General features: G+C 35.6%; 2 protein-coding genes across 12 annotated transcripts in view; one reads left to right on the forward strand and one right to left on the reverse strand.

The window, feature by feature from the left end:
• Positions 1-12,586, reverse strand: part of LOC124630485 (polypyrimidine tract-binding protein 1) — a 350,786-nt gene that overhangs the window by 239,687 nt on the left and 98,513 nt on the right. The window lies entirely within an intron of this gene.
• LOC124630667 lies at positions 544-2,133 on the forward strand (the record flags this gene model as incomplete). The annotated part of the gene is made up of 2 exons (XM_047164632.1): positions 544-1,194; positions 1,495-2,133. Coding segments are annotated over exons 1-2 (1,290 nt in total), but the record flags the coding sequence as incomplete, so codon positions are not given.

Raw genomic sequence — 12,586 nt, forward strand, 5'->3', positions numbered from 1 at the left:
GTGGGGTTCGTTGAGATATAATATGTATAAATGATACCCATGTATTAAGACTCAAAACTACCAATCTGTCAATAAAATCCATACTCGTTGAAAATAGGTATTAAGTACAGGTATATTCATAATAGGTAAGTCAGTAACATAAGGCTCATATCTAATTAATACCGTTAACTGATGCTGAGCGCAGTGCGGCGTAACTATCAAAGTAACGTTTCCTTGCGATAGTAAAACTCACTCAATTAACTTTCTAACTACCTATTGATTTCTGACACTTACGCGAATATTAGACATTGAAATAAAACTACTTTTACGGATTTTGTCGCGTTATATTAATATTATTTAATCCCGACGTTTCATCATGATTCAACAAACAAATGGTTGAAACATGATTCGGAGGCGATACGTCAGGACATTTCGTCTGTGTTACGTCGCAACATACTGCCCAAACCGAATCTAAATAAAAATCAATATCTAGCGTTAAAAAACCTTCGCGACAGGCCTGAATTAACAATTCTACGTGCAGATAAAGGTAATGCTACGGTGGTGATGGATACGTCAGATTACAATGATAAAATACAAGACCTTTTATCGGATGAAAGTACATATAAACAAGTGAAGACCGACCCCACAACAAAAACATTGAAATCAACTAGTGATTTGATAAAAAAGTACTCCGAAACATTGAATCTAGACGTAAAATACCTAGTTCCTAGCTGCGCAAAACCACCAAAGCTGTATGGGCTACCGAAGATACACAAACCTAATGCTCCGCTACGACCAATAGTCAGCCAAATCGACTCACCAACCTACAGATTGGCTCAACATCTGGCTAAAGTACTTTCACCATTGAGAGGAAACACAGCAGCATATGTAAAGGACTCGTACCATTTTGTCAGTGAAATAAAACACCTACAACTAGCTGACAATGAAACTATGGTCAGTTTTGATGTTCAGTCATTGTTTACATGCTTACCTGTTGAAGACTGCATCAAGATTGTGTCTAAGAAACTAGCAGAGAATAACATGCCTACTGAATATGCTGAACTGTTAAAACATTGCCTAACATCTGGCTATTTACTGTGGAATAATCACTTCTACACGCAAGTGGATGGTGTAGCAATGGGCTCCCCAGTATCTCCCATTGTTGCTGATATCTTCATGGAGGATTTTGAGGAGCGAGCCCTGCAATCTGCACCCGTAACACCCAAATTCTACAAGCGGTACGTAGATGATACTTTCACAATACTACCATCTGACAAAGTCACAGCATTTTTAAATCATCTTAACTCCATAAACCCCAAAATTCAATTCACTATGGAGTCAGAGGCAAACAACTCCTTAGCTTTCTTAGATGTTTTGGTTATCCGTAACCCTAATAACACCTTGAGTCACACTGTGTATCGGAAGAAAACCCATACAGACAAATACCTTCATGGTGAGTCCCACCACCACCCAACACAGTTATCTACCGTTGGTAAATCATTGTTTCAGAGAGCACGTGGGATCTGCGATGAACAACACCTGGGTGCTGAGCTTCAACATGTCAAGCAAGTACTGCACGACAACAAGCTCCGAGTACCGCGCCCTCGTCGCAGAACCCGCGTGAAACCAGCCACAGTTGAGCGTCTACCTGCTGTTCTTCCATACATAAGAGGAGTCACAGACAAGATTGGCTACATCTTGAAGCGAGCTTCAATCAAAACCTACTTCAAGCCGCTGAAGAAGATCAGTCAATTCTTACCACCTGTCAAGTGTCACATACCTCTACAAGATGCGGGTGTATACAAGCTTGAATGTGATTGTGGTCTCTCTTACATAGGCCAAACTAAAAGAAGCATAGGGACCCGCGTAAAAGAACACATCGCCGATGTCAAACACCGCCGTTCCAGACAGTCAGCAGTTTGTGAACACACACTAGACAAGGCCCAGCATTACATCAGATTTGATAAACCACAAGTCCTTGCAAGAGAAAACCGATTCCTACCTAGGATGATTCGCGAGGCTATTGAAATTAAAAAACATCCAAATTTCAATAGAGAAGATGGCTGGTGCATACCACCTGCTTGGAATCCCATCATAGAAACTATTAAATCAAAATCCAAGCCTACAACTGCTCGACCTATGGATACAGTGAGCTCGTTTTGCGTGAATCGGATTGTCAATAATAATCAACAAAATGTAGGGTAGCTGTTTGTAACTAATATATCAAGACGACCAACACCTTAGTCTGCCCGTGACCATGGATGCTGTAAAGGATCCGAAACGTCGGGATTAAATAATATTAATATAACGCGACAAAATCCGTAAAAGTAGTTTTATTTCAATTTCTAACTACCTACTGCAGTTTGATAGTAATCTCCCGTTATGATAAATATGTTATTATATTGTTTAATTTATGTACTAATTATATCTACCGAACTTACTCACTCTCTGAAAGAAAAGTATTAGTTTTCTCATATCTAATTTCCACCATTTTGCTATCAAGAAAACGAGTAAGTTTTACATTTAAGTGTATCTCTGAGGAGTAATAAATATTTCAGATATGTCGGTCAAGGGAACTTGTATAACTTGTAAAAAGTATGTGAACCTATTTTTATCTTTGTATCGGTCTATTCGGTAAATAGATATTTACCGAGTAGACCTTACCAGCTTACCAATAGCCCATATTGAACTAAGACATTATTATCACTAAGTACATGGATTTGAGGTAGCATTCACATAACACAATCACTTAATCGGCTCTCCCACCATAATACAAATGTACGGCCACGCTGAGGGACTCGATAATTAATATTGTTACATGTATTGACAACTGACAGCGTCTCACTGCTGGTCAAACATGACCCACTGAATGTGAGGGTGTTTAAAATAATATACACTTATTTTAATCAGCAGACAGTTAACTACGGTGGTCTAGTTCTAAATATCAACTGTCAGATATTTTAAATAAAACTACTTTTACGGATTTTATCGCGTTATATTAATATTATTTAATCCCGACGTTTCGGATCCTTTACAGCATCATGATCACGTGACCATGGATGCTGTAAAGGATCCGAAACGTCGGGATTAAATAATATTAATATAACGCGATAAAATCCGTAAAAGTAGTTTTATTTAAATGTCTAATATTCGCGTAAGTGTCAGAAATCAATATGCCAGATATTTTTTTCGGTTGTGCTGGTTTTAGTCGTCTGGTGGTTAAAGCATCAGCCTTTTAAGTTAAGTAGATATCAATGTAACCTTTCCAAGTTTCTACTTTACGCACTTTCTACTGCCAACACACATGCTAGAATTTGACAATTGCAAAGCAGTCTTGTCTTTTCAGTTCGTTGCGTCTTGACAATTAATTCTGATGACATTAGATTCAAAACAACATTACAGATCACGAGAACGTTGTTACATTTTAATATTATTTAATCTTAAAATTAACATGACATATAAAACAAAGTACCGCCATGTCACCACATCAAAGACCCGAATCCAAAGTCATAAGGGCAAACTATAAACTAAACGTGCCTGAAAGGAACTCCAACAAAACTAAAGTAAAAACGTAAGTAAGCACTTGAAAACTGTCACATATTAAGTATAAGTGGGTCTGAACAAAATACATTAGGTGACAAGACACATTTTTGCATGAATACTCTCTGGACACAACATTTCGACTGTTTGTTTCGGCTGAGAAATAATATTAAAGAAAGTAGAAACATTTCGAGGCAACTTTCAAGTTGTTTGTTTGTTTTTATGTAAGTTTTGAAATGTTACATTGTCTTGATGGGATGAACTGACCATTTGACATGATACTTACTATTTCAGGTAGCTTCTGCATGTGAATGAAAAAGAAGAGTGCCTAAGTATTGTAGCACAGGTGTGTTATTTACAGAAACGAAGTAGGTTTCACTCCGTTTAAAAAGTGGACAGACGTTTGTCAAAAAAAAAAATATATATTACTAAAAAAAATATCAATATCATAAGATGCTGCATATTTAAAGCTAGAATATCACTACTACACAATACATCTAAGTCCGATATCCTAACAATTCTTTCTCACAATGCCACTTAACATAATACGCGATATTAATCGGATCAGAGCTTCATGTAATTACATAGGTTCGTCATACACCTGTGTTCGGACCATTAGTATACAACGTGGTAAATGGGAATTGTAATCAATCGGCCATACAATAGGAACGGCGTACATAGCGGACAATGAAGGGATGACGGACATCGCGATTGTCGAATGTCGAGTCTCAATTACTCTAAGATGTTGGCGGGGTGCATTGTTGAGAAATGTTGGGATCAAGTTACTCATGTTGGATTTGGTTTCGACGTTAGATGGGATATCTAGATACAATAAAAATATAGGTACAGCCCTTTCAGCTTGCGGATTTTGGTGGAGCCTAGCAAAACGAGCGTTAACGTTATCTTATTAGTAATTGTTAAATGTTTGTTGTCGCTCGGAAAACAAGTGTGAAAACGCTGTAATAGCTATGAATCTTTCGCTTAATAAACTAAACTACGAGCTTTACTAACAATAGCAAAACTTGAAATCAATCTGGGACTAAAAGACCGTTTCTGAAAATAGGTGTATCCATTTCAAAAAGCCTGAGAGAAGTAAACCTTTAGGGTATTTGCGTTTCACTAAGTGACATAGGCTTTGATGTTCAAAGTAAGTACCTAAAAGACCTGTAAATGCGTATTTATATTGTTATTCATTCAAATAAAGCTAGATTAAAAAGAATCACAAATTAAAACGTGTATTTTAATTCAATCAACATAAAATAATAAAAGCTTATGCATACAACAAAACAATAACAAAATGAAGCTTAATTAATTACTTTGAAACGTTAAAAATTTCAACAGCATAGCACACAACGAGCACTCGGCGTTTGATTAAATAAATAAAATCGTAACTGATACTTGAAAATTAATAATCATTATGGCGTCATTACGCACATGATCTTAATTAAAATGTGGAAATTATCTGAAAACTATACTGTGTAGTGCTGGTCAATTAATTTAATTATACACGATTACACTAACAAGGGTGGGTCAGATGTCCATGTAGGCGGTTGTTTGTGCATTGCCACGTACCTATGTACTTAGGTACTGATTTGTGTGGATACTATTGTTGGAGTCATTTGCCATGTAGGTATATAGCTGGTGTGTAAAGGAGAATAAGAATTTTTGAAGAGACGGTTAATTTGCGAGTCTTAAAAAGTTTTGTCTATAGGTGAAATAAGGTACCCTTCATAGTGGGAGGGGCGAAGACTGTGGTGTGTGTGGGTGTTTATCGTAACTTGTGAATAACAGAGGACTAATAAGTTGATAAGTACTACAAGCTACTGTAACAACTTACTATTTTAACGGGTGGTGTACTGGCATAGCTAAGTCTTGAGTTTCAAAACGGAGAAGAAGTTGGCGTCTCAAGATGAAGAAAGTATATTTTTCAATAATAACAAACAAAATTAACAATTTGCGTAAATAGGCAAGAAAATTTCTCCAAAACTCAAATGTCACGCGAAGAAATAAAATAAATCTTATAAAATCAATGAACCGACAAATTCCCATCTTCGATCATCTGTTCTGACTCCATAACTCATCCGATTGAACGGTGGCTTAAAAACAGCCGGCTTAATGTCACATTTTTCCATTAACCGACATCATGTCACCGGTCGGATAAATCGGCGACCTGTTGCCATCGAACGTATGCCGAAGACTGAAGCAAGCCCATGCAAATTGTTCTTTAGTTTACTTTACGGCCAGTACTTTGCGAGCCAAGATTTCTTTCGTGTTTTTAAAACTGTTGATGGCTTTCTTTGACTTATTTTTCAAGTTACTTTTGTGAGGTTTCGTCGATTGAGTACTGTTGAAGTTTTATGTGCTTTTGTGAAGACAAATGACATTCGCATTCAAACTCGAACAATTTACTGTACTTACTATTGATGGAATATTTATTTTGAATAAAATATATCTAGCATAATATTTGTTACAATAAAATAATGATTTCGGGATTTATTGAAAAATAACAAATACTTTGCATAAATATTTATTGAAGAGCCCAGTACATTTTTTATCATCGGTTGCCTGCGTAATTTCGTCCCTTACTCTTTATTTTTTATCTCAATAAGTACATACTCGTTTGCCCATATAATATTAACAAAAGGTACAAAAATAAGAAGAGAACAAAGCATCGATTTGGTATTAAAGAGCTTTATTTCTTTGCTGAAAGGTAGATAGATAGGACCCATCGAAAACATGGAATAATACTTATTATGGCGTACCGGTCACAATGGGGATCGGCCGCCTCTTACACCGAGGCCTCCAATTTATTTAATGAGTCTAAATATAATCTTGAGCTAAATTAAACAATGTAGTTCGTTTTTGTTGACTATAATATTATGATCGTTACGTATTAACCACTTAGAGGTCGAATAATCTTCATTAAATGTTCTTAATTAAAATAAGATGTATAGTACTTAAGTAAAAAGAGTGGTACCTACAATACATTTAGGGAAGGCGGTACTTTATAATTTAGAAGTCTGTCCAAAAGGCGAAAAACCCATCTCGTATTACTCGGAGGCGTTACTCCCCTCGCAAAGACGGAAAAGTAAGAGGGATACGCACATAGATGTAATTAAAATTAATTATTCATGTATAAATTGAACGAGTGGTTCCTTGGAAATGGATCAAATTCTTCGTACTGTTTATTCCGAATTTAGCAGAGTAGGCGGTAGGTATCAATTCAGTACGATACACGGAAATCTTCATCTGCACTCAAAAGCCCATAGCTGTTTATCCCATGTTAATAATTAAAGATAAACGTACTTGCACAGAAATACAATTCCATTATTCTTATAATTTATTGAAAATACAGGAAGATTAAGAAAAGCATTGCCACGTAGATGAATAATATTGTAATGTCAATATGCCTGCTTCCAAAATAAACGTACCTACTTACATTATAAAAGAAGAAGCACCTTTGTACTTTATCCTTATTATTTTGTTCCTACATGAATTAAAGTCAATTCTTTTATGAGCAACAGAGGTCAGAATGTTCGTGAGCAATGTTACATTACGGTGTAAACGCGGATCGGACTTTGTCAGGCCAATTAGGCGCGTAAGTAGTTGGCGGAAATCACTTCATCATTCGTTCTCGTGTAACGCATAATAGATACTGCAGACATTATATGAGTGCCAGTAAATTACTAACAAGATGCTCTCTATATGAGGAAAGTCTTCTTAAGCACAGGTGCAATATGAAGATGAGAGGTAATTCTTGTCATTATTGGAAATAGGCTTACAATTATAATGGTGCTGTGTGATTTGAAAACTTGTCGATCGTATTTTAAACTCGATTTTTGTTAGTGATGATGATGATGAACTATGATTTACTCGTTGATTTGTTTCAAAATACAAGTTCATCAATTAGGTACTAATTTTAATCTATTGTATGTCAGAACGCAGATACACGCATTGATTTTCTATTGTTTTATAATTAGCATCAAGAGGTTAAAGGTGGTCTTAAAAATGTTTTGAATAGCTAAATCAATTCCTGTTGGAATTTTGAAACTGGCTTTCTCAAACTTCAGCAGCATTCACAGAAATTAGCTAAAACTAAAACATATTTTCCAAATTAAAAAATAAAAAACATTTAGGTATCTAGGTTTATGTCTCACTTGCTTTGAGCACTTCTCACGCGGTTCAAGAAAAAGTTTTACTAACTCGTCTCGCTTTCCCCAACTACCCAACTAGAAGTTTTTTGTTATTTACACACGAGTTCATACGAAAACTAAATTATTTACTATTATGTTTAGGAGTAGGTCATAAAAACAAAAGTAGATTTCCTGGATTGTACTTAAAAGAGGAAAAGTTAAGGTTTATTAAAGCACATTTATTTTTCAAAAGGTCATTAGAAAAAGCTATATGAATCATGCCACATTATTGGAGTAGTAAACACACAATCCCGAAATAGTAACAAGTATGACATTTCCCCATTCAGGTAGGTACTTCAACTAGTTTATTGACAACTTAAAACCCTCCCCAAAACGAAGACTAATGAAATCCCTTTAATTTAGTTCAAGGAAACAAATCACAATATCAACGAAGGTTTCGAACAAAGCATTTGTATGTAAACATTGGAGTACCCTCACTAAAATATTTATTAGTATTGCCTGTACCCGTAAGGCGGAACCCACAACTTGTCAATAAGAGAAACTGAACATTGACATTTCCAAAGCTCCCAATATTTGTGACAGGATGTTATGAATATTGGATAGTGAAATTCATCTGCTTATTTACTCAAGACCGTTACAAACTTTCGTACAATATTTACTGAAATTCTGTAGGTAGGTGTAATTTTCTATTTATATAATTTTCAAATTAATTGATTGGAAAATAATGAAAGTTCATATGACTTTTAAGACTACTAAGAATAAGTAGATAGTGTGTGTCAGACTTTTACTGACTAAAACATAACGCCGTTCCGTCTAGAGCCTACAATGTACCAAATCCCAATCCAGCAAAAATCCTGTAAAAGTCCTCCTCTTATATCAAGCATAATTCCACCACTAATTCAGACTCACCATAACATAAAATAACACAAAGCATGCTTAATTAAACAGAAGCCCTAAGCACCGCAAGCCCACAAATCCATGTTCACGTTCGGAAATCGTAAACAACACTTGTAAGTATGAAGCGAACCCCATCTAAGATATTAGCAATCCTTTTTAACTTACATTCAAGTCTGACAAATGAATATTTAGCTTAGGGGCGCAGGTGGCTCGGGCGGTGTCCCAGAGATACATAAATCAAGATAGTAGGTACACAATAGGTGAGGTGTACCTGGTACTTGAGGGTACTTTAGTGATGATTACCCAAGTTTTTGATGCACTGTTTATGTTTGTGGAGAGGAATGAAGAATTGGGTTACGTGTTGGTTTATGGTTTTAGAGAGTGAGGCTTTTGGAGAATAAAGGCTGCATCCTTAGCAAGTTAGTATTCTTGATACAAGTTGCTGGAAGAGGTTTTCTGCCAATAATACATAATCATTACAATACTAAATTATGGGTTATTGGCAAATAAATCTAGCACAAAAATATCAAATTAATATCCCTCATTTTAATGTCGATACAGTATCAAATGTTCGTTATCAAAATGTTTATAAAATAATGACGCACATTAAAACACAAACGCAATTAAGCTCTATTTAAATAATATGAGCAAAACAATCTCATACTTTGTCCTGCACATAAAAGTTTCAGCATAAAACTCAACCTAGGTAAATACGTAAAGTTTTTATCTGCTAAAACATTCATAAAGAGCGGTAATATCTAATCTTACACACACATGCAAGGCACTACTCACACATACAATATGTAGAAGTACGTAAGTAAACTGATCTGTAAGAAGCAGGTAGAAAAGCGTAGGACAAACCACTAAAAGAACACGTTACTTGCCGGGACACATCAAGACAGTTAGGGGTGGGACATGTCGATATATCGATGTGTTATTTTTTTTTTTTTTTCAGTTTTTATTTCAGTTATCAATAAACGCCAATGAATGTCTTTTATATGGTTTGAACATGGTTGTTTGACTTAACACATTAAAATTGCTGTTAATACTCCTGAATCACAGATTTAGAACAACGTATCTACTGCGTTAATGAACACCGAAAAAGTACAAAGTGGGCTCACAAAAATTTCATTAGCATTAGTAAGTATCAAACTTGTAATGCATACCAAAGCACGAAACCACATCTTTATAACCACTACATTTTCAACATAGTAGTTTCGTAAAACTACCGTAAACTCGCACGTCTATCGTAGACGTAGACGTAACCAGGCACATCTCTAGTGGGGCGGGACGGGAAACGGGCGGACGATTAGCCGTGGTGTTTCTCTGGCCGCGCCGCCTTGGAAATAGAAAATAAAGGCGCCGTGACACGAGCGTAGCTGCCTTTGAACGGGCGAGTTCACTTGCCTGTATCTAAAGTGGATTCGAAGTTCAACTAGAATAATACCTATTTTCCGAAGGATTTAGTTAAGTAGTTTTTATTGTACCTACGTTGTAAATGTCTTATTTGAAAAGTGTAAAGGCGAAATCGCTAAGAATTTATTTGGAGCACATCTTATATCAGTAAGCAATTGTTGTGTGAGTTTAGAGGAAAAATATAAGTTTGTTATCTTAAAAAAAAAATTGCTTAATTACGTGCAAAATGCACCGTCACCCTTTTTGTCAAATTACACTTAAAAATATTTGTAAGATTGTCGCCTGAAACATTTTAAATCCAATCTACATTTTTTACTAGTCCGTGATCCAATCTTACCTCTGAGCTGTACAACATTATTCTACGATGTGATTCACATTAATTGGAGCTCATTGCCTAAAGCTCACAGCCGAAGCCTGAAGATAATTCAGTACTTCACCTACAACGATAAATAAACATAATTTACTAAACTAAATATTCCAATAAAGCTAATGTTTATGTAGATCTATCATGGCAAATTAGTTTTAGAGTCAATTAGGTAATGTGTCCTCAATTAAGCTAAATACTGGATAGAATGTATTGATCCGCAATCAAATTGATTTATTAATGTGCTTCGCAAATTAACGCGTTTGGTGATGAAGATACCACGAGACACATAAGATACTTGACAATATGAATAGCAGTGTAGTTGAATATGCTTGCTGAACTATGATTACTGGCGAAGATTTACTAGTTGTAAACTATGTACGAAATTAGCGTAAATATTGTGGTTAATGCTGTATTTTCGTGGAAATTATACTTCAATTCAAAGTTAAATTTAAGAAGTATTACGAGTGGTTGATAATCACAATTGGTAATTGAAAAAAAAAAATGGAGGGTGATTTTTCTACATTTATTATATTAATATTAAAATGAAAACAGTTCTCATAGTATTTAAAAAAATAGGCGATTTTATTTTAGCTATTATTTTTCTATGCGAGTAACTCGCCCGTCCAAACGCGCCCGCCTTGTCCGTAGACGATACAAGTTAAACGCGTGGTCGTCGGCTCGAACGTGACCGCTTTACGTATTTATGCAGATGTACCACCACACTCCCCTCCTCCCTTCGTCTCACCCCTCAGAAGAATTCAACTAACGTCCCAATGTCCCAAATAAGGGACGCACTTATTATTGGCGGGAACAGAAGACAAGGCTTAACAAACATTAGGATTTGGGCAACGAAGAATAAAGACGCGGGATTAGTCGGATCAAGTTGTGATAAGTTCTGCTTTGTCACGTGTGTCTGTGACCTTAGGTGTCTAATATGAAAGTATGTTTTTGGTCTTATGTTCAATGAAATACGACCTTTTTTATCCAGTTTAGCAAAGTTTAGTGCTAACTAATCTGTTAATAGATATGTAGGTGCCATTTTTAGGGTTCCGTACCTCAAAAGGAAAAAACGGAACCCTTATAGGATCACTTTGTTGTCCGTCTGTCTGTCTGTCTGTCTGTCTGTCTGTCTGTCTGTCTGTCTGTCTGTCTGTCTGTCTGTCTGTCAAGACCCTTTATCTCAAGAACGCGTGGACGTATCAAGCTGAAATTCACATGAAGTACTCAGGTCTATTGTCCCTTTAAGCTGTGAAAATATCAAACTTCTAAGCCAAGCCAATCAAAAGATACAGCCGATTATGTCGATATTTTCAACAAATTTTCGACACTCGCAAAGGAATCAAAACCTACAGGATACTTCCCGTAAACTCAGAGTCTTGAAATTTGGCATGAAGTATTGTCATATAATGCAAATATAGGAAAAATTACGAAAATCTCATTTTTTCAGTTATATAATGTTAAAAAAAATATTTTAATAAAATGAAACTTACTACCTTATTTCTCACGAACGAATAAAGGTATCAAATTGAAATTTATACCAAATACCTAGGTCTATTGTCCCTTTAGGCAGTGAAAAAATCAAACATCTAAGTTAACGCGATCAAAAGATACAGCAGTTATACCGACACCTTGGACGAATTTCCGTCACACGCTAGGGAATCAAAACCTACAAGGTACTTCCCGTGAACTCAGAATCTTGAAATTCGGCAAGAAGCAACGTTATATAGTACAGATAAAGGAAAAATTGCGAAAATGATAAATTTGAAGTTACATAAAATATTAAAATATTATCAAATCAAATCAAATATTTTCCTCATTTTAATGGGGAATTTAAACGACCAAGTTTGACGGATTTGAGAAATCATTTCTTTTTAGTAAAAGAGTATACTCGTCGTTTATTTCCATTGTCATTCGGTCAGGATCTGATGATGGAAATCCTGAGAAATCGAGGGCAACTATCAGAAATTGTAGGCATGCATAGGATTAAAACTTGATTCTCAGATGTATGTCTGGTGATACTATCAAACAGTGAAGGTTTAGAGCTTTCTTGATGATGGAGACGTGAGAAAGTCGAGAGAACTCCTCAACGGTATGATTTAGTAACGTCGTGTTTGGGCTTATATTATTCGTATTGACGAGAACTTTTCACAAAAGTTAAAAATAAAAACTTTTTACAAAAAAAAAAAAACAACTTCTAAAATCAACAAGAAAACTGTTTATATGCATCGGTCTA

This window comes from Helicoverpa zea, chromosome 5 (assembly GCF_022581195.2).
Source record: "Helicoverpa zea isolate HzStark_Cry1AcR chromosome 5, ilHelZeax1.1, whole genome shotgun sequence".
Lineage (NCBI taxonomy): Eukaryota > Metazoa > Arthropoda > Insecta > Lepidoptera > Noctuidae > Helicoverpa > Helicoverpa zea.